General features: G+C 30.8%; 3 protein-coding genes and 1 non-coding gene across 7 annotated transcripts; 2 read left to right on the forward strand and 2 right to left on the reverse strand.

Moving 5' to 3' along the window:
- Positions 1–6026: 6026 nt before the first annotated feature.
- Positions 6027–10958, reverse strand: LOC105193846 (ras-related protein Rab-27A). Its single transcript, XM_026135208.2, has 5 exons — positions 10781–10958; positions 10458–10528; positions 9452–9566; positions 8413–8525; positions 6027–8314 (listed from the first exon to the last, which is right to left on the reverse strand). The coding sequence occupies exons 1-5, from the start codon at positions 10922–10924 to the stop codon at positions 8131–8133; spliced, it is 627 nt and encodes a 208-aa protein (XP_025990993.1). The 5' UTR covers positions 10925–10958; the 3' UTR covers positions 6027–8130.
- A 3386-nt stretch (positions 10959–14344) lies between these two features.
- Positions 14345–16046, forward strand: LOC105193847 (migration and invasion enhancer 1). Its single transcript, XM_011158476.3, has 4 exons — positions 14345–14681; positions 14750–14865; positions 15629–15726; positions 15795–16046. Exons 2-4 carry the CDS (start codon positions 14753–14755, stop codon positions 15956–15958), a joined length of 375 nt encoding a protein of 124 aa, XP_011156778.1. The 5' UTR covers positions 14345–14681; positions 14750–14752; the 3' UTR covers positions 15959–16046.
- On the reverse strand, positions 15943–21113 carry LOC105193848 (molybdenum cofactor sulfurase 3). Of its 4 annotated transcripts, none has more exons than XM_039459053.1 (8): positions 20947–21113; positions 20038–20193; positions 18872–19022; positions 18066–18740; positions 17011–17990; positions 16726–16920; positions 16428–16645; positions 16171–16356 (listed from the first exon to the last, which is right to left on the reverse strand). In XM_039459053.1, the coding sequence occupies exons 2-8, from the start codon at positions 20132–20134 to the stop codon at positions 16171–16173; spliced, it is 2502 nt and encodes an 833-aa protein (XP_039314987.1). In that variant the 5' UTR covers positions 20135–20193; positions 20947–21113. The 4 variants fall into 4 exon arrangements, with proteins under 4 accessions (XP_025990992.2, XP_039314987.1, XP_011156780.2 ...); XM_011158478.3 differs by having other exon boundaries at positions 20038–20304; XM_011158477.3 differs by having other exon boundaries at positions 20038–20449.
- A 133-nt stretch (positions 21114–21246) lies between these two features.
- Trnas-gcu lies at positions 21247–21328 on the forward strand. The gene has a single exon. It is a non-coding gene; the product is annotated as a tRNA-Ser (tRNA).
- Positions 21329–24169: the final 2841 nt, after the last annotated feature.

The raw sequence follows: 24169 nt of genomic DNA on the forward strand, positions 1-24169 counted from the left end.
TAAGTGATTTTCCTAATTTTCCTATTTGAAAAAGCGCATCGATACTTGCGATTTCTCCAAATTTATTGTTGTCGCTTTTCCGATGTGTTGATTAATTCTCGTTCACTTACTTCGTGTAACGGCTATATGCCATCGCAAAGATCGCATTTTGACTATGTATATTGAGGGGTTAATAGTGTAATATTCAAGTGTTCTGAGAAGTTATAGTGATTTGTATAAAAAAATATGTTATATCAAATGCTTTGTAACGCGCACGTAGCGCGCACTTGTTTTGTCTAATATAACTAAAAGAATCATTGGCAAATTAAAATTTATCAAAAAATTGTCACCAAAAATGTGTCGAGTGATATCATACTAATTTTTCCTAAAATGACTTCTACTTGACGTCCTGGTTTTATTACAATTTTATGCTCTATCGGGAAATACGTACGTTTAACAATTTTATAATAAAGATGAACTACATGGGGTATTTTTCGATAAACGTTCGCAACGGCTTGAATTTACAGATTAATTTTAGGAAATTTTTTGGGTACCCGAACTTTAGAAACTTTCCCGACCCAACCGGAAGCTCGGGTACCCGTAATTTCAGGTACCTGCACACCTCTAATAAATATACATATTATTATTTCATAAATATACACACAAAAAATTTCACAAAGTATGATAAGAATAAAAATATTTAATTATTTAGAAAAAAAATGTTAATTTTGCATATTTGCATAATAACTTTGCGTACAAATATGCAAAAAATCAAAATGATAATAAATACTTCGCGAAACGCAACAAGCAAAACGCAAAATTAGTTTACAATACATAGTTAATACCTATTTTTTACTTATGGGAAATCAATGCGATTGTTGAAAATATTTCCATTACTAAGCATACAATATAATCTGTTCTTTTTAATTATCTACATCCGTAAATGTACCATTTTATTTTATATACAAATTTATTTAAATGTATTTATATTTATATGTTTATTTATATGTATTTATATGTGTTTATGTACGGATACATAATTCTGAACTTACAATTAGTACATCTCTTTTATATGTTAAGCAATAGGTCTGACACTATTGAAGTGTAACAAAAAGCAAGAGAATGTATAATAAAAAAAAAAAAAAACAGATTAAACTTACAGTAGAAATTTAGCACTCACTATTTTGCGACGTCCCTCGATGTCCATCGATGTATCTTGTATTGCATTTCCACAGGACAATACTCAAACATGGTCCAGTAACATCCTTGCATCCCACGTTGATTGCACTTTATTCATTACTCACTCGCGACGCAAATTCGTGAAATTACACTTATGACAAATTTAATAACGTCAAACAATTCGCGACATTCTTTACAAATTTTATTTCATGGAATATCTATCCCTATCTAGAAAATCTAATTACGATCACAAATGATTGAAAAATCACGATATTTACAAAAACGTTCTAATTTTCGCGAATCTATATAAATTCGTAATTTTTTTTTGCTCAAACTAGGATTGTGTTAATACATTATGTATATAAAATTAAAAACCGAAAAGTATAAACAAGACAATTAAAAAATCAAGAGATCTTTATTAACGCGCACAAAAATATTCATGATTTCCTTGTATTTGTTTCACAGCTTACGAAACTCAGATGTTAATTTTGAAGTTAGAAAAGATGCAAAAAGTGAAATTACGAAGAATAGATAAGAAATATAAGTCAATAATAACAAATAAAAAATTTATTTATATTTATAGAAGACCGTACATATATTATTGTTGTAAATTATTTCAAAATTATTATTTTTTTAATATTAAGAATATTTGTTCAATAGAGAATGGTATAATTAAATATCGATTAGAATTATTACCGTCGAATTAAAACAAGTATTAAAACAAAGTAATTTTTTAAATATTAAACAAATTTCTTGGCAAGTGTCTTTTTAAAGTGAAGGAAGTGACTTACATCTCTTTCTTATATAATGCTTCCTATACGGAAACCAGTAAGCATAAAATATTATTATTACTATATTATTTAATAACGATATTCAATAAGATATAATGTTTTTAAATATGTGATATTTAACTTTTTGTATACAACTTCAATGTAAACAAACTGTGATCACGATTTGAAAATAATGTTTTTTAAAATATTTCAACAATGTTTCGAAAAAATCTATTAAATAATCGTTTCAAAATGTTTACACAATATTACTTTAAAAATACACAAGAAAGCAATATTTCTAAATGTTATTTTAATATTACTAATTTCCTGCTTACTGGGTTCCTATCTAAAATCTACAAGCAAAATAAATCGCACTGATTTCAGTAATAACGATTTCGGCAACAAGAAAAACCATCACCATATCCTAAATTCTACTCACCAATACCGCCGAATAGTAAAATAGGACTGACCACATTCTGCATTAGGATCTGCAACAAAAACATAATATTGCTGATTAAATGAAGTTAAATAATTTGATAGTTGATTATTAAATTTATTTTATTCGCAGTCATCTGCGAATAAAATAAATTTAATAAGACAAAAGATTTCAACATTATCATATTTTAAATATAATGTATTTTATATAAAATTTATAAGTCTATCATATACTAAAAAAAAAACTTAGTAATAATTAACAAAGGCTCTTATGTAAGGTTTATTGTAAAGCAGACAACTATTACCTGCTTTAATTTAACCTGTTTTATACTTATTAGTTTAGTAAGGCGAAAAACTTTAGCAACAACTTAATAAAATGTTATTTCACAATGAAACGTAGAGGCCTTTGCTAATTAATCTTTACTATGTCTTCATTGTTAGTATATGATAGACTCATCAATGTAATAAAGCGAAAGATTTCAATAATTTCAATGATAAAGGAATATATGTATCTATTAATCGTCTATAATTAAATAACAATAAGTAAATTAAATAATTAACTAATCTTTGTTTTAAGAGCACACAAATTATAAAAGAAAAATAGTGTTTTTAAAACAAAAAATTTGTGTTTAAATTATTGAATAAATTATCGAACGGTTGTCATGTGTCGTCATTTAATTGTACTGTACACTTGATGAAACTTGGAAACAGCTTGGAAGCAGCAGAACGAGATGTTAGCGAGAGAATGGCATCCGTGGAGTAGCTCGGTAAGTTTATTATTTGGTAATTATTTAGAATAAAAGTGTTACCTCAAATCTTAAATAAAAATGCAGATATTTTAACCTTAAACTTACTAACGCTTAATAACTAGCTTCGCAGGGTAAACTACTACGTTCTTCTTCCAGATTCTTTTATTTTGAATGAATACATTTTTCTTAAGATTTGAGATAAGTCCTTATCCTAAATAATTACCATTTTATCGATTAAACGGTTTTAAGAATATTTTAATTTGGAAAAAAGATAGTCGACTATTCCCGTCACTGGAAATATTTCAAGAATTACCTTTGCAAATTCTACTTCTTATTAGTTTTATTACTTTAATATTAACCGTCTAGTATGCACTTCGAGAAATTAAACTTACTTCTTAAAATAATTCTGCACACACTATATAAATTTTCTTGTTGTAACTTATATATATTAATATGAAAACTTTTTATATATTAATAAACGTTGCTGTAGCAAGTTTTGTAACATAAAACTTTTGAGCAAGTTGAAATTTGAACGTAATGCGCCAGATGCAAATTCGTTAATGCACAATTTCGAACATCTCGAACATGCAAAAACTTCTTTCATAAATTCTTCCTTCTACTTCTCAATGTCATGTGTAATAACGAAGCTATTGAAAGTAAGGTGAGAAGTTGAAAAACCAGTTAATTAATACAACTATTGTAACACGTATAGATCCATGTGCCTAATTATACAGATTAAACTTATCTCATGAACAACTCAATTTAGCAACTTCGGGATGGTTACTTAAGTACATAATACGGTATTGTGGCGCTCCAACTTGCGCCCTCGTGCTCTCTTCTAGCTCTATAAATTGTATGCGAGTTTCCTAAGTTAGCATTCTAATAATTTCCCTCACGCTAGTAGTACCGTGTATCTTGAAAATTCGTGATACATAGAAAAAAATAGAAACTTCGCTTAAAGCGCAAAACTTGAAAATCACATAAAAAGAGACGGAAAAAGTTAACAGTAAAAAAAAAAGAAAAAATTACGTAAATTATAGAAATACAACTACTTTCTGGCTTTTTTTCTATTTTATCTTCACTATCTGACGTTAAACACACTAGATCTATTCTTTCTTACGTATTTATAAAAATAACAAAATTTAATATCGATCATTTTTATTTAACCATAATTGTGTACATATTCTGATAACATTTCTGTTCATTCAACAATTAAGTGGAAACTTTTCATACATTAATGAATATGCGTTGGCATTTTCACCACACTTATCTTAATCCTACATTTTATATCGTTTTAAATAGTTTAATACTTTTATAACTTTTATAATTTAAAAATACATTTAACATTCAATAATATTGATATCATTAATATATATATATATATATATATCACCTTTGTAAACCTTTTTCAAGAATTTATTATATATATATATATATATATATATATATATATATATATCACCTTTGTAAACCTTTTTCAAGAATTTATTATTTAGTATAATTGTTAGACTCCCTGATATAACCATTCACAATTTCCCTTTTTGTTATTTACATTACCAAATTCTCTGTTTGACAAAACCAAACAAATAAGATTTTAAGAATTAACTTATTTCATCGTACAAGCATTTCTATTTCAATCAGTCATTAAATAATTGTATCAATAAATCAGTAATTAAAGACCTAATGATGATAATTATAGTTTTTGAGAATTGTTTAACTCTTCATACATTAAAATTTGTTTTCAAAAATCCAATATTTTCTTGAACGTTTTAGGTAGCACATGTCTGAAGAGTTCTAGTCAAAAAGTGCTAATATATAATGATCCGAATTAATTTTAATTAAAATAAAAAAATTATTATCAATTTTCGTAACAAAAATGTAAAGTTAATAACTTTCATAAACAGCAACTCATATATATAGAGGATTAATAAGCGAGCAATGAAACAAGTTTCTTGGTAAACTTTAATCTCTTCCGGTGTACTCTGTAACTCGTCGTCTCATTGATGAAAGGTTGAAGTTTCATTACCTGCTAACAAAGATATTTTCCGAAGAGCCTCCATTGCTCAGACACATTTTGTACTCATTTCGAAAATGTACTCCACATTGTGAATATCAATGAATTCGCACAAGCTAAACTTTTAATATTTAACATTATCTCAATGTATCACCTTATAAACATTATATAAATGAGTATAATTTTGTTTTGGTTACTTTTCACATATCTATTTTAATATATTAAAAAATCTTTTTTTTTTTTATTGAAATATAAATTATTCCAAAACTTTTAATTTTACGCCTCTTAATTTTACTCGCTTCAACAATTTAATTACGTTACAATACTTATTCAAATGTTAAATAAATAATAAGAATCATATATAAAAATCCAGAAATAAATTACAGTTATAATAACGGTATTCTTCATTGGTGAAATAAAATCACTTTTATTTGCATAACGTTCATGATTTTTAATTAGTCTGCGCTTAATTTAGTATTAATATATCCCAAGATAGTGAGATGAGTGAAAACTTCGTATAAACTGCACAGTTAAGATTGATTACACTCTCTTCATAGCACGCATAATTCTATAAGCTTACCTGCTTATTTACGCTCTCGGCAGCTTATCTCGTAAAGTAAAGCAATTCAGAGCGTTAAGTCACAATTAACGACATAATAAAAATGCAAAATTTTTTTGCGATATTTAATAAATAGATTTTCACCAACAAAGAATGCTTCTTCAAATTTTTACTCTGCGTGAATTTTTGTAAAAGATAATTATTTACTAGTTTTTCCATTTTTAGTTGGAGATTTTTCATTTCAAATTAGTTTCTTAATAATCTTAAGTAAAAATCGAATTCAAAAATAAAAGCAAGAAGCACGATTTTATTATGATTTGTATTGAAACTTATGATACGTCAATGTTAATTTTCTATTTTTGATTCATTCTCAAAAAACTTATACATTCTTGCTCACAATATTACTCGTAATTTTGTATATGTAATTGTACCTTTCACAATTTTATCTTGTTCTAATCAATATATAATATATATTTTTATAGAGTTTTTATAAACACTCGCAATTACAAGTATTCTTTCATAATTCTCTTTTTAACATTATATATGTAGTAGTATTTATTTCACAATATTGAGGCTTTAATGATTAATCACAACACAACAATGTATAATTTTATTTATACAAATATCACAAGAGATTAGTTTGCCAGTATACGCGCGTTATATGATATCTCGGTTATGTTTAATATATTAATTGCTTATGATTAAATATATATCAATTTTGATTGATTATATAACATCATCAAAAATATGTTACATACACTCAAAAGTGATTTGCTTTAACTTCCAAAATTTCTGTTGCGACAGATCGCATATCACACTTTTCGCAAGTAAGAAAAGATTGACTTGTTGAACACTCTTGTGCGTATAATAATAATAATAATGATAGAAAAGGTTAGCAGTTTATCGCAGGATAAAAGACACTTTTAAGTGACGTTTAAATTTGATTGAACGCTGTCACTCGAGAATAAGCAATACTGGAAGACAATAGCAGTATAAAAAGAATTTTGTAAGACAAGGTAGCTCGTTAAAAGAAACAATAGAGAGTTGTCCGTAGAAGACAAGATTCAAAGTTATTGTATAAATATGATTGAGAGTTCATTGGCAGATTTATTGAAATGACGCTTTCACTTCATAATAAGTGACGGTGGAAGACATTTAGTATGTGCAGAATAAGAAATCTTGAATATCAATATATAATTTCCTGTAAAACAGGCGCGATAGTCCCATTGTGTAGAAATATTTATCGACAAGCTTCTTAACATGTTCATTGCACTGCTATTAAAATTATATGTGCAAATTTCACAGTCAAAATAAGAGCTTTCTAAAATATTATAAACTTGAAACTTGAGCCAATATTAGGCATACCTATAAAACGTATAACAATTAAAATATATAACGATCGAAACAAATTAACTAAATATTATTAAATAATCGATAAAAAATTTTACTCAATATTTAAAAAAAGTAGATTCAGTATATAAATAATATAAAATAAAATTCAGAACATTTTATTATTGTACTTCCTTATAGTGCTCATAGCGAGATTCGTATAATACTGAAATACTGAATTATTGTCGATTTAAATTAAACACTCCTTTATCATTTTCATTGATAAAATTTTCTTTGGGTTATTTCTTTTTTTTTTAATACCTATTTCTTATTTCATTTAATCTTTGTGCTACAAACGTAAAACAAATAGATAAAATTAACGGAATTATAATAATGAGATTAGACCGTGATGTAAATAACACAATTAAATGAAGAAGCGTCTAAAATAGTCGAAGCATAATTTGGATGATATATCTTATAAGATTTTAAATACATTTTCTAATTCTTGAAACTGCGCGCTGATTACTTTTGATCTTGAAAATATCAATCTGATTAATATTGAAGTAATTTTCTTGCAACAAATTCTATGCAGTGTGCAAAAAATGCTTATTAACATTATTAAATTTATTATTAGTTTAATATTGTGTATCAGTATTCTATTGAATCAATCATTTAAAAAACACAATCTAAGTCAATTTTTATCAAAATTGAGATATTAAGAGATTCAGAATTAAGAGAGGTAAATATATAAGTTTCTTTTAACATTTTAATTTCGATTAAAATTAACTTACAATGTTCTTCAAATGATCGATTCAATTCAGTTTAGAACTGTATTTCAAGACCGAAAGTAATCTAAGCACAGTTTAAAGAACTAAAATATGTATATATATAAATTCACACAAGAAATCAAGCATTAAGATTCTGATTTAGCCATTTTAAACATTTTACGAAATTATCTTCCAATGTTCTAATCTTGCAACGAACATGCTAATCAAAAGAGTATACAATGAGATTGACATTCGCTTCACAAATCGTAGACGTCAGCTTCATAATACGTTCTCTTCTTTGATTGCGGCAGACAGAATGTAGTTTGGATAACTACATGTATCGGCACTGTCAGCAATAGCAAGAACTCCTTGGTGGCGGAGTGTCGCGCTCGTGACATCTTACAGCTTTTTGATGCGGCAACGGTGACTTATCCACCGAAGCCTCCATTCTGCGCATTACACGATCCAGCAAAATTTCCACAGCGCGTTCGACATTTTGCCCGGTCGCGGCACTCGTCTCCAGATAAACCAAGCTGAAAAAAAGAAGTGATAGAGATAAACTCGAAAACAAATATAATATTTCTGCTTTAAATAATACTACATACATTTCATTATTTCTAATTCAACTTACCCGTGTCTCTCGGCAAGATCCCGCGCTTTATGTTCGCTAACGACGCGTTTGTCCTCAAGATCAGATTTATTGCCACACAGAATTATGTCTGGATCATCGCAATACGCGTGTGTCTACACGGATATATACATAAAAATATGATATTAGTTCAATAAATAAACGCCTGAGAAAATTGTATTATATTAAGATTATAAAAAAATTTTATGCAAAACATCTATCATGTATTTTTTTAAATTTATAAATTTTGTAATCATAGAATTGAGGTATGTTTCAGATTATATATGAATTTCTTATAATTCAAGATTTAAATTTCATCAATAAATCTTTTATTGAATATTTTAATTTTTAAATCGAACGATAGCTTAAGTCACAAAGTATAGGAAAAATATATATACGTACTATGTACATTCTAACTATACATTCTAAATATATATTCTAAATATATACATGTACTATTATAATCAACAAGCAAAATAGTATCGATCAATACTTAATTAAATCACAGAAGAATTTCCGTATATTTAATTTCCATAAAATGTTATATTACGTACATAAGTATAATGCAAAAAAATATATACAAAAAAAAGTTCTCAAAATATTCTTAAATATATTATTGCATAATTTGATTCTTCCCAATTATTCTTTGTTACTATTAATGTAAAAATCTATTAATTAAAATAATCTAAAATAAGTATTTATTTAAGTATTCTTATATTTTTTTACTTTTGCATTAGATTATGTCAAGTAAATAAATAAATTCAAGATTCATTCATTTGTAAATCAACTAATTTCTTCAATTGTGCATTAATAATCCGTAATAAAGTTCATTCTCTCAGGCTACATCTCCATACATCACGTAGTTATTAAATTAGTATAATTGTATTTTAGTATCATGTTAACAAGAATATTACAATACACATGCAACTAACGTAATTTAAAAAATATAGGAATTTAAATCACTCAAAGAATCGTTCGATTAAAACACATGCGATTCCTCCAATGTGCAACATTTATAATAATGCTAATAAGTGGTGAATACCCTAAGCTGCTCCAGCCAGTTTCTAACTTCGAGGAACGATGATTCATTGGTCAGATCAAAAATTAGTAGGAAACCCATAGAGTCCCGGTAAAAGGCTGTGGTTAGACTTCTGAACCTGAATATTAACAATTTTAAGCTACTATTTGTGTGGAATGTTAGATTGCCAAGTCTTAAGTCTCTCTATTTGCGCATGCAGGATGCAACATCATACATATTGATTAGTGAATGATTACACCTGTATTCATTACGCCATATTCATTTATGTTCAGATCTTTGACACAATTTGTAATTATGCAATTCAATAGATGCAAACTCTCACAATGATGTAGTTAAATTAAAATATCACAATACAGAATATATAATAACAGATTAGTATCGCGTTTATATTATCTTTATTATGAATAATGTAATATAAATATGCAAGTGTTCACTCGCTTGTTAAAATTTGATTATTTGAAGCTGACAATAAATTTATTAGACTTATCATTGTTATAAATCTTGAATTACTATTATTAAAGGAAATTTAGTATTCATTCTTTTTTTACATGAATTATGTCATTTTCATTCCTTTAAATTATTACCTTTCAATCAACATTCAACTAAATAAGTTTCAAAAATTCAGCATCAGTAACCATATTATAGATTTTAATGTCAGCTTCAGAGGGACAATACTGATTTGTCAAAGACCGGTATTCATAGTCAATTCTTATTTCAAGATCGTCTTAAGTAACATCTTAAGATGCTAATACGGTTCTCTGATTGGTTGATGGCATCTTAAGGTGATACTTAAAACAATCTTAAATATAAGAATCGACTATGAATACTAGCCAAAGAGTACCATAGATGCATGTTAACCATTGTAAAGTAGTTTTAAAATTCTTAAAACCTCTAGAGCTGAAATTCATAGACCATTTTTATATTTAAGATTGTCTTAAGTACCATCTTAAGACATTACTTGAGACAGTCAAATAAGAATGGGCAATGAATACCAGCCTAAGATATTTACCTTTCTTGGCCAGCAGTATCCCAAAGCTGCAAGTGCACTCGTTGGCTTCTGCCATTCGCTGTTTGATATATCTGCAATAATAAATGCTTTTACTTCTCAATGCAACAAATTCTTTCTTGAAAGTACGCAGACTTTAAATGATCAATACACTATCATCCAAGTCGTATTAAGTGCCATCCCTAAACGTTCAATAATATCACAATATTCCTCTAGAGTCTTTAAACATTCAAAACAAACATAACCTCAATATAACCTCCAAACGATCAATAATATTGCGCAATAATATTGAGTGTCTAGAGATTCCGCTTGGCTATTTCTCTTACCACTCGCTTTTCCTTGAAATCGATTCCAACGGTGGAGATGAATCGGGAGTTGAAGGTGCCGTCGGTATACTGGTAGAGGAAGCTTGTTTTGCCGACGCCCGAATTCCCGAGCGCCAGGAACTTCACCAGGTAGTCGTAACTCATACCGTCGGTGAGTTGGTGCCTTGGTCGAGGTTTTCGCGATGGTCCCAGGAGAGATTGTCAGCGAGACGTGCCAAGCAAGCAACCGATTCTGCCAGAAGCGAGTAATCGTCGTTGCTAAACTAAACACGATAATACGCCTCCGTTTCACGTCGCTGAAGGCGCCCGGCGATCAACGTGGACACCTGTTGCCTACGTGTGCCACTTTCGAAAGATCCGCGCCCCCCTTAATGCGGCACGCCACCGAACTGTATCGCGGCGATGATCGGCTAATCGTCGTCTGCTCGAAGACTTGCACTCGCGTACTCGTGATCGTGTCTCCGCTCTCCACACGAAGAGCGAATTTGTGATACGTGTTGTTAGATTGCCACGACCGCCACAACAATCCCGTAAACGTAACGTGACAAACTGTGACAGCAGACGACGGACAGACAGGTGAGATAGGTCCGCGCGGAAAAAGAAATGGCGCCTACGGCTGCCGTGGCCAGTACCGTATTAAAGTATAGACTAAACGGGCTCAGCTTATAGCCCAGAACAAGTTTTATTAAAGTATTTTTATTAAAGTATTAATTAAAGAATTGTAGTTTATTTTATTTATCTATTAAAAAATGTTTTTGGTTAAAAATAAATTCCTGAAAAAAATTTTTAGAACATCATGTCTTGTAAAAAAAGTGCTACAAATATTTTAGTTTATGGGCGTAAAACAAGTTAATACGATCTTGTCGACCGCAGGGCTACCACAACCATCTCAACAAAATTCGAAATAAATTGGTACTACATAGTTTCTACAATAGAAAATTTTATATAAAAAAAAATTTGTCACTCACAGATCGATGCGCAACAGTGAAGTTATATCAGCAACGTATCTTCGATGAATCTGTAACATACAAACATAAAATTCAAATTAAAGTATAGCTCTCAAAATAATCAATCATCAAAAGATAATTCTTACATGTTTACAAAATTTTTAATCACTTTAAAATTAAATATCTTAAAATATTATAATTATATAATTTTCAAAAAATAACTTTGTAAAATTAAATTTATAAAGTTTTATATTAAAATATTCTTTTTCTTGAATTATTATTTAATAAAAAGTTATTAAAATAAAACGATTAAAGAAACAGAAACAAACGATTAATGTATGCAAGTAAACAATAATACAAAGTTACTATAAAGTTACTCCACCGATGCCCAATACCTCCCTTAGGGTGCGCTCACATAGGATGCGGAATAGTGAAACTGCGGAACTGCGGAACGTTCGTGATTAGTAGCGGCTTCATTCCGCCGATTCCGCTTCGTTAAGGTGTATTTTCCTATGTCCCATTGAGCGGAATGTGCAATTAGGGCTGATCAATCGCAAGAGCCTTCCCGTAGTACGCGTGTAAGTACGTTAGGAGTGTTTCGAGAGTGCCGAGTCCATTTGTGTTCGCCTACAAGATTGGACCCCAAATAGTACAGAGAATTCAAAAAGATTAAAAAAAAATTCAGGTTTATGTCACTAATGAGTTTATTTTGAAATGTAAAAAGAATTCTTTTTCTGAAAAAGAAAGAAAAAGTCAGGATTTCTTTTTGAATAATTTTTTTTGAATGCTGTGTGCTATCTGGGACGTTATCGCCCGTTACCATTTTGTGTGCCTGTCTATTGCATTGCAATCGGCCGCCGGGATGGCTATTGTCATTCCGTGCTCTGAATCCTCAGGGAGTTTTATCAAACCTTTGAAGTATTGTCGTATGGTCTCCGCAATATAATAAAGAGACGTGAATTTATTGACTGAACTGAACTGAACTGAGAGTGCCGAAAACAAAAAATATTGGTAGCGGAATGAAGCCGCTACCAATCACAAACGAATTCCGCAGTTCCGCAGTTCCGCCATTCCGCATCCCTTGTGAGCATACCCTTAGGCTTCTTCCTCCTATTTTTGTTATCAAATCTCTTTAGATTATACTTCCACGATGTGCAATAATGAAATTTTAATACATACGTTTTGTAATGTATACAAAAAATTTTCAAATAGAAATAATGTTTAAAATAAATACATGGAAAAGTTATTGTGCATGCAAATATTATTTTTTAATTATTTTTATAATTTTGACTGATATATGTAATAAAAGAAAAATGTCGTAATGATTTAATAAATTACTAAAAAATTTAATGATCACGCGTTATATCAGCATACGAGTATCTGTTTTATGCGATAATAATTAGGTGTTATTACAAAAGTAAATGCAAGGTTAATGTAAGTTTTGCTCACCAATTAATGAGTCGTAACGCCACTCGTTTCGGGGCTCGAGCCATCCCGCTGCATTCTGTAAACATCGTAATTTATAGAGTGAAGCAGAGTTTCCTCATCTTCCGTGCAATCTCTCTCTCTCTCTCTCTCTCTCTCTCTCTCTCTCTCTCTCTCAACTTTAGGTGACATGCGTCGCTGCGACGCTACTTCGAATTATATTATACCAGAGATCATCGGTATGCGTGCAAAATCTGCATTACGTAATGATTAAATTGATAATGAATATTAACACGCGATATTGAAATTGATTTCTCTTACCTGTTAAACGAGTCGCAATGCTGCTGGTCCCGGATTTGATCCGTCCCGCGCTTACGTACGTCGTGTTCTACAATCAGACGTAAATGCAAATCAAAATGGCGGGCCGACTTCGGATCGTTTCCCGCAAGATTAATCTTACGCGCCAAGATCGACGCCGCGGTTGCATTACACACGCTCGCTTTTAAATAGGCGTTTTTAGAATAAGCGTATTGAAGATATGATATTCACGCCCGTATTACTCGCAGCATACGATAATATCTTCATCGCGTTGGCAATAATATACACGTCTTCGACTGACCGGCAATTCATTACGAGATATACGTACGTTTCTGCGAATTATCAATATCGAGCGTCGAATCTATATTACGCGATAATTAAGTCAAGAAACATTAATGCAAAACAAGTAAATATGAATTATTATAAGGTTTGTTCACCTAAACGAGTTGCAATGGCATTCATCCTGGAGCCGATCCGTCCCGCGTCTGTTACATTGCTGCGTAGCGGTAGCGCGTTCTGTCTGAATACAGTCAAAGATGACGAAAGCGGCTTCGTCTCGCGTGCAGTCAACTTCGCGCGACAGGTGTGCCACAGTGATGCTACACTCTGTTATACATATCCCGCTCTTAATTTCGCATTCATGCATTTTGTGTGCCACATCACGCTACGAAACAGAATCAAAAACTATGCGTGTTATTCACTGGAAATATTCATAGCTATACATACTTTAAACTCGCATATTATTTTAGCACAGACACGAACCACGGTTTCATCGACAGTATCACAACATGGATGTGCTACGTAGTACTGATTTCGAAAATGGACGTACTCTGGCGGTAGTGTACAGTGAAAAAAGCCGGGGGCCGGGCCCGGGATGGCCGCTCATATTTTTCTCCGTTGGAGTACGAGACTACGATACGAGAGTGCACGCAAGTGTACACAAGAGTACATTGGAGAGATCGATAGAGAATTGTTACGAGTAACGGTACTAAGTAACAGATTCGGTAATAGATGAGATAACTGTGTAAATTTACTGTGTGCCTTCTGATCTTTGTTCGATTTTTTCCTTTTTTATTTTTTAATACGTAACATTCTGTAACAAAAAGTAGTTGTTTACTATGTGTAGCCACTACACCTGATTCTATTTCCGACGATGGTAAGGCATTACGAGTGTCAACAAAGTATAAAAACAAAAGGAAAGGCACATATCGGTATGTTTTTTATTGTTCGTAAACTTGGGTTAGGTTAGATTGAGTTCTAATTGAAGCGCTACTTTTAGCGGATGGATGAAGGCATGAATGCTCGAAGGACAAGTGCATTGATACACTGCAACTGTGATCTAAAATATGATAAAATAGCGGACGACATGGATGTAAAAGTTGACGTTGAATATTGGTAAGTACACATGTTTACAATCGTCCAATATTCTTCATTAATCTTACTAGTGTAGTGAATTTTCATTCAAGTGCTAATTCATGTTTATTACAGTTTTTGTTATTGAAATTTTGAAAACTTAAAATAATATTTAATGCAATTTTTTCACATTAAAATTCAAAGTATTAGTTCAATTAGTCTAACACTTTTAATATATTCTTTTAATATATTTTTAATAATGAGATAGATATATATAAAAATATGAAAAAAGAATCTTAATTATGTGGATAAATTTCCACTTAACTTACTATTTCATATTTGTTACTAAATTTTGATAGTTTAAAATAATATATTTAATAAGATTTTTTTATATTAAAATAGTTTCAATTAGTTGAATATCTTGCAATTTATCAATAATATTCCTTACAATAAAATTAAAAGAAATGAAACAATTTTTAATTATGTAAATAAGTTTTTATCCAAAATAGTGTGAATGTAAGAAAAATATAATATATTCGAGCATTAATCTAAATTATCAACCAATTATAATTAGCACAGATTCAAGTTCTTTTTAGATATATGATTTCTAAATTTATTTACTTAATATACAGGAACATGTACTATTTTGTAATAGAAGTATCTCTTTACAATTTTAATAAATAGTATAAATAAATGTAATATTAAAGTTATATAAAATAAAATATATGCTTTAAAAAAAAATTTTTTTTGTAAATGTATCTTATGGCTAATAATAAATAAATTATTAAATTACTAAATTTTTCAGTGGCTCATGTGGACACAAGAAACAATTTCTTCAGTTAGCAGAGGAAATAAAAAAGAATGTCCCCAATGCCACTATTGCTGGGACAGCGGGAAGACAAGGCAAGTTACAAATACAGCACATGAAAGGGAATGAAAATAAAAATCTCTTATGTTTATTATTTTTTTAGCCTCCTTTGAAGTGCAGGTTAATGATGAATTGGTATACTCTAAGCTTCAAACACTTGCATTTCCTGACTTTGTTGCAATCGCTGATATGATCAGAGATGTGTCCACGGGTAAACCAGTGAAGAAAATCGACCAACAACAGGCTGCGGATTGTATACTATTATAATCTCGTTTTATTACAGATCAGGTATAAAACAAAAAGTTCATTTTATTGATATTTATTACAGAAATAAAAAATTATTTGCTATAATATATATAATATATATGCATTAATGACATAGTATATACATATATATAGTACTTAATAAAGCATATAAAATTTTTTGTTTAAATTTTATGCATGAAGTTTAGGTAATAATTTATTTAGAAATCATTTCTTTAGGAATAGTAGATACAATCACCAATCTTAAGTGTGTCTTGCGTTTTTTCCAATCTAGTTAAATAGATTCCAAATTTCAATTTTCCATGGAATTCTTCCGCTAACGTTCTTAATGGCTCGATAGTCTTTTTGCCAGTTATTTGATCAATGCATATCATTTGACATCTCGTGCAAGGACCGTTTACCTGTAAATGTATTAAATGCATTGTAGCAATGTGTTTTGTTACATAATTTAGTCAATATAAGAAATTCATACTTCAAAATTATTATTTCCAATGCGAACATGCTCCCATTGCATTTCGTCAAAGGCTTCACAACCTTTCATGATAATGTTTCCTCTGAATCGATACACGGCTGTATCTTTTTCGAAATCTAAGTCATCGGACACTTTGTCGCTAAGCCATGACACGCTCGCTTCGTTTACTGCTAAATACTGTGCCTGACTAGAAAATGATAATTCTGCCTTATCTAATCCTAGAGAGAAAAAAATAGTAAATTTTTCATTAATATAAGAAACTGGAACTTAATATAACACATTCACATTTATATTGTACCTTTTTTTTGTCTTTTTTGACTTTGTCGAATTAATCTAACATTCGGTTTGCCCAATGCTAAACTCAACCACTCGGAAACTTCCGATCCGTAATCGATACCTTGTACTCTACTTTCGCATACTCTGCTTTGACATATAGGATGTTTTATGGACTTTTCATATACATTGTCTAAAGGTACCTCAATTGTTGGCATTCCTAAAACAATTTATCACCATTTACACTGAAATAATATTACGTTAAGCTGTATTACTGAATGCTAAATCTATAAAATTTAATCATTGTTACCTGGATATGTTAGTTTCATAATCTTTTGCTTTTTAAGAATAACAGGCTTAAGCAAACATAGATTCGTGTGATGCTTCTGCGTTAAGCAAGTTCCAGAGGATGTCATTATCATCCATTCTCTGTCATATTCTAGACCTTTTGAATTTAAATTCCACGAATCTGTAATTTCATATGCCCCACACGATTTGATAGGATATATAAATAACCGTTGCAGGGTACATTTGTTAATTTTATTAGAATTTATAGGGTTTATAATGCGATCAAAACTTTTTTCACTTTTATAATGGAAATCGTTCCGCAAATTATTGTTTATAATATTTTTTTTGTTATTTGTAACACGTGGTATGGAATAATCTAAAATGTTGGTATTGTAAAAATGTCTGTATGTGTAATTATTACGAATTCCCATCCTGTGGTCTTCCCACCACTGCGGAAATTTTCTGATGCACGGCTCGTCGACGAAACATTTGTTAATCATAAGTAAGACCGTCCGAACGTCTTTAATTGTGGACATATATCCGAATGAGACTCTCACTGCTCCGGTCGGTCTTCCATTTATTAAATCCGCGGCACCACCGCACGTATATCCTGCCTCGTAGTTTTGAAGAATCTCTTTGGCCGAAAGGGATAAATGTCTCTGACACGCACCGGGATTGCAAAAGCAGCCTGTTCTAAGATGTATCTTGAATAACGCTGCCATATTCACGACTTCCATGTATCCTACGTATTCGCCGTTGGATCGAATGAGATTAAATGTGACGATGCCACCTTGCGAGCCGCGATCTTCGTAATCGGAATCGGAGTAGAGTTTCACGACTGGTTTACCATTGCAATGATGTAGCATCAGTAGGGAATGATGTAAAGTTTTAGCGAGAGAAAAAACGTGTTTCGATATTTTGTCCATAGTCAGCTTCAAAAGTATTTCGAAACCATATTGCAACGATATGATAGACAGAAACGGCACGGTTCCATCCTCGAATCTGCGAATCAGGATATTTTTTTCAGATAAGTATCTATCTATCTATCTGGAAGTCTCGAATGCAATTCTTACTTACCTTTGATGCAGCACTTGACGTTTTCTATTGAATCTTTCAGAACTGAGAGCGACGTCTACGGTACCACCACCGTAATAAACTTTCTCTAAGATATCGGAGCTGGCGTTTTTAACGAGCAGAGCGCCGATACCGGTGGGATAGCCGAACATTTTATAGAAAGACAGACACACGAAGTCTGGTTTGAAGATAGATAAATCCAACTTATTTGTTGCCACAAAGCTAGCAGCGTCAAGCAGAACGTACCACCTGGTTAATGGTCTGTTACTGAAAACGGAAAGTGCTCCAGCATGCGTATCACTGATCCACTTAAGAGGATACTTCAATCCGGAAAAGTTGCATTGCGCGGAGTACACGAAGAGAGAATTATCGCCCTGTCTCTCGTTAGACTCGTCAGGCGAGGTTGAACGTTGACTGAAAATCTGAAATGCCTGATCGTGGCCTAGGCAGACAACCTCGGCGCCTCTGGCAACGACTACATCTCGCATCCCAAGGACTGATGTATGATTGTCCTGCATATAAACGAAACTTCCCGAACGTGGGCACGCAATTGTCTTCTCATCGTTTCCATCCGTCCTAAAGCGAAATCCTTCCGCAATTATCTTTAGACTTGCCGTGGCGCCGGAAGTAAAGATAACACTGTACTCGTCGGGATTCGTGTTGAAGTAGCTCAGAATTCTAAGAACGGTGATTTAAATTAACAGTACATTTGTTATCGGGCACGCGCTCACTTATCTGCAATTGCAATCTCTCTCTCTCTCTCTCTCTCTCTCTCTCTCTCTCTCTCTCTCTCTCTCTCTCTCACTCACCGGTATCTCGTACGCTCGATAATATCCTGTGTCGACGAAATACCAATAGAATGCGGATTCGCGTAAAGAGAACCATGCAAATCGGCACTAACATTCCTGATCTGCGTGTCCGAATACAGAGTTGCGCCCGCATGGTCCACGTAGCATTCGCCTTGAAAAAGGAATACGTAACATATAAATAAACAGCTAACAGCATATTTTATATAACGTCATACATTTACATTTCTCTTGGATTAAATTAAATTTAAAAAATTAACGTAAATGTTAAAGATACAAGAAACAGGCCATCAAACTATATTAATTGCAATACAATTATAATTACATTATGTATTTTATTTTCAAATAAATTTTTATATATTAATATATTAAATTCTTATTAATGACTTTATTGTAATAAATCAATAATGCAGTATTTTTTAATTATGATAAAAATATTTAATATTATAAAAAAATTGCATATGCAAAATTTATATTATACTACATCTACAAATATATGAAACGTCCCAAAATCATGAAATATTCTTTTCATTGAAATTCTTTGGCCAATGTAATGTAGAATCGATATTTTCTTAACAAATCAAAATATGTACAATTTTCTATTAATTAATTAATAATAATGATTAATAGAAAATTAAGCGTTTTAATGTTTTAATAATATTAATTATTTCTATTTATTAATTTTTATTAATTAATGGTTGAAAAATGATAAAATATTTTTTAAATTTTAAATAAATTTTACTTTAATATTATTTGAGCTTGAAGTCGAAAATATTTAATATTAAAAATTAAAACAATGTTATAAATTCAGATAAATAATTATTTGTCTCGATGTTTTCTCTCAAGAATGTACCAGCAGATACTGGTGAGATGTACGTCCGGCAGTTTTGAGGCGTCCTGTATAATAATAGACTTCCATTACGTAAATAGTGTGTAATATAAGTGTCATCACGCGTATCCTTGTCGCGTCATGGTTGTAACGGAGTTGTCACGGAGTTGAACATGCTGCGTGAGTATCGCGCGAATAACTTATTGTAAATGGTTTCAAGATATCATTAATGGAAATGCGTCGATATCTAAAATAAACTAGCGCAACAAATTTCATAAATCAATATAAAAAAAAAAACGTACATACAGCGTCTCCTACCTCCTCCCTTCAAGCACCTTACCTTCGAGCCTTGCAAATTCGCTCGCGAGAAAACGCTCGGTGGCGTCGTCGTAAACCGGAGTGAACTCCACCGTGGTCTCCATCATGGTCTCCACCATGCCGAGCGATTCCCGGATCTTAGGACTCCGGCGCGCACTGGTAGCTCCAAATAGTTCCACTATCGAAGGATCAGAGATATGCGAGCGATTGCTCAACCGCTCTTACATTTCGACTGCAGCGACCGCGCGTAAGAATCGACGATGATGTGAAAGAGATCGGAGGAAAGGAACTACGGACAACACAGCGATTATCGCTTGTGTCATAACAACTTAATTAACGTGGATTACGGATGGATTAAAGACTCCGCGCGGACGAGGCGGATGTCATTCTTAAACAGGAGGTCTACAGCGTGACTCGTCTCTTCAATGCAATATCTGTCATAGATATATAATAAAAAAATCTCTGATATTTTTTTCTTGCATCTCTATCGCCGCGCGAGAAATATACATTTGAAGATAAATAAATCTCACGATAAAGATTTATCATAGAATTGGGACATGAGAACTGACGTCACAGCTGTATTTAGCTGCACGTCAACACGTATTGTAAAATTATTTACTAAATATAAATACGCCTAAGTATACATATACGAAGGTTTACGAGTGCCTTGACACTATGTATCTAGATAGAACTTATCGATGCACATCACTTTCAGGCGCTGACACGTGTGCATAATAATTGTGTAATCAAAAGTTCGATTAATCGCTCAGTAATTGATAATACTTGATACACGCGATATCATATTTTATATTTTTAAATAGACAAACAGATTGTATTTTATAAATTTAAATGTTGATAAATATCTTTTCAATAATTCTCTTTAAAAATTTTTTGGAATAAAAGTCGTACGCAGATGTTACACGATATTTACAGATATTAACAAAACTGCGTCGCAAAATCACATTAATTCGATAAAAATAAAAGAAATCTTTTTGATAACTTTTTCCGCAACATGTCAGTCACTAACTGCCGATTGTCCACAATCGCTTTTTGAAATGTACACGCTACGCCGTACACTAGTAGACTAATGCTGATATGGTTTACATCGGATAGTAGGTTTTTTTTATATTACTCACTTCTTGTGTAATTTATGAAAGTTGCAGAGTAATGGTATTGCAAGAGGCCAAAATGCTACAGCTTACTACGAACATTTTGATCACAGAGTTCGAGTGACGAGGTGGCCGAGTGGTTAAGGCGTTGGACTGCTAATCCAATGTGCTCTGCACGCGTGGGTTCGAATCCCATCCTCGTCGTCGTTTTTTTTTTATTTGCAATTTTGGACTATCATCGCTTTGACATTCACAGCATTTGTAAACATATATTCTTATTTAATTTTTAATAAATAAGAATATAGATAAATTGATGCTTAAAGCGTTATCAGAGTGTCAAAGTGAACATAGCCCAGACATTATGTAAAACAATATCTAAATGATCGATAATCTAAAATTTATACACATTTAACACACACATACACAAAATAGTTCGACCATTTTTGTCGCATTGCTCTGATGGAAAAAATCTCATATAATAAAATTGTCACAATATTTTTAAGAATGTTTCATATTTTAAATTTATGAGAAAGATTTCTAAAAAAAATTAATTTTTTCAGATTTTACAATTTTTCTTTAAAATTTATAAAATAAAACTCTTAAAATATTTTAATATTTACATGTTTAAAAAATTTCAAGAACGATATAGACTTTTCTCAACATTTCTGAAAAATGTTCTAATTTATTAAAAAATTGAAAAATTTTTTGAAAGTTATAATATTATTAAAAAGTATTAAAAAAAGTTTATGAAAAATTTTGAAATTTATATTAAAATCTTTAAAAAAATTATTTTAAAAATTCTAAGAACATTGCTTTTTATAGAAAAAAAGCAATTGTATAAAAAGCAATCATATGGAAATTATATTAATTAGTTTACATTCAGTCTCGTTTAAAATGATCTCATAAATTTAAATTAATCACATAAGAGATTCTGTCGATGATAACTTGTTTACAAGTCATTTAAGAAATAATGTTGATTTATTGAATAAAAATTTTAAAGTATCAAAAGTACTCCTATCATAAAGTACATATATTCATATATAACAATAAGGGTATTAAATTGCTTCGCAGATATTTTTATATTTTTGTAGAAGTTCAAAAGTTATTTTCGTTAACATTATATTTACTGAAAATACAGAATTTGGAGTGATATTAGGTCATGGACGGAAAGATGAACGAACATAATCTCCGCGTGTGGCGTACTTTTACAAAGAAAAAAATTCGACAACTTATGTGAAGGGATACGCCTGTCCGTGACCTAGCACCATCACTTAAAGCGCAGTGGTGATCAACCTTATGGCAAAGGGCATCGATATCTTGCGTTGCACAAATTTTCCTGATGAAAAAAATTCTCGTAGAACAAGAAATTTTAAAATATTTCTCAATATTCACATAAGATTCACGTATAAGAAATTTGCGAAAAAAAAAGATTTTTTCTCAACACTTTTGAAAAATGTTACAACTCGTAAATAGGTCTGAGAAATTTTTTAAAAGTTATATAAAATTATATCGTCTTTCGCTAGTTATAAACAACTCGACCGAATTTTCAAGGATTTCGAGCATAGTTGAAGGAGTATCTTATTGAAAAAGTCATTTTGATCAGACACAGTATGTATTTCTTATAAATGTTAAAACTGACAACGAGATTAAGACGCCTTGATATTTGAAGTATCGTGATTGAATTACCAAATTGAGCGAGCATTTATGAAAAATAACAACTTATGGGGATAATAAAGTGTTAAAGCCCTAGTATATAATAAGGCATATACTAAAAAAATTTTTTTATATTCAAGTAAACATACTTATTTTAATTACTCCTTGATTAAAAAAATATTTCTTAAGTCTAAAAATAAATTATTTTATACTAGGTAATATTTATTTAAATCAAAGAAATGATGTTAAAATAAATATATTTACTTGAATGTAGAAAAACTCTTTTAGTGTAGAATTTATTTATAGACTTCACGACGTAAGCCATGTTATGTGATCCTTATTCTCTCCAATGTGACAGTTACCTATATGTTTCCGATATTATATTATATCAAAAATTCATTAAACTTAATTTATAAGTGGGACGAGGAAATATAATCATTTATTTTCTCTCGAATCTGTTATTATACTATTTATAATGTATTGATTTTCATTTGTTTTTTAATATAATCGCACTTGCTATGTTTCCGGAGAAGAGAGAAATTTTTTCAAATTTTTATTCGACATTTTTAACTTAAGATTCGCGCTCATTCTTTTTCATCAAGATAATAATTGATCTTATAATTGGCGAGACAAAAAGCAATTTTGTAAAAAAGAAGCTTGCATGCTTTGTTTCATTTTAGTTCATAACGAAAGCAGTCGTTATTTTTTTTTTTAATGAGTACATGATATAATATAAGTTAAAGTTAAAATCTAATTCTCAAGGCTACAAAACTGTTCACATGAGATCACATCCATATTTTGTAACTAATAATGTAACAAGAGCACAAAAAGTGTTGCGTATCTCCGCTGTTACACATATGACACCGCTTATGCCGATACGGGAATTTGGAGAAAGTGTGGCCTTGGCGAGTCCTACAATATCATGGTGAGTTTATATAAATGTATCATATTACGTAAGGAGATACTTGCAAAACGATACGCGAGAATCGCACCACTTTGTTTCCTTCTTATCATGCAAATTAGATTAATCTCACGTTACAATATACAATGTTATCGCGTGTTTACATATAATTAAAACAAAAATATTGTCTGTATCTACCAGTGTAGATTGACTTTAATCTCAATTTTGGTTACTTTTATCTTTTCCTTTATTATCTAAATTATTATGAAGAAGATAAAAAGTGAGTTATATATAAATCGAGATTAAAATAAATCTACATTGGTAAAAATATACACAACACAAAAGGAAAACAATTGGATAATTGTCCAATTGTGACGTTTGCATCGAAAAAATTCAAGATTAGTTTACTTAATTTGTAAGAAATATCATAATCTTTGCATTTTGTATAAGAAAAAGTTGTTGATTGCACGCAAGATTCAATTACGCAAGAG

The sequence above is a fragment of the Solenopsis invicta genome, chromosome 16 (genome assembly GCF_016802725.1).
Source record: "Solenopsis invicta isolate M01_SB chromosome 16, UNIL_Sinv_3.0, whole genome shotgun sequence".
NCBI classification, from domain to species: domain Eukaryota; kingdom Metazoa; phylum Arthropoda; class Insecta; order Hymenoptera; family Formicidae; genus Solenopsis; species Solenopsis invicta.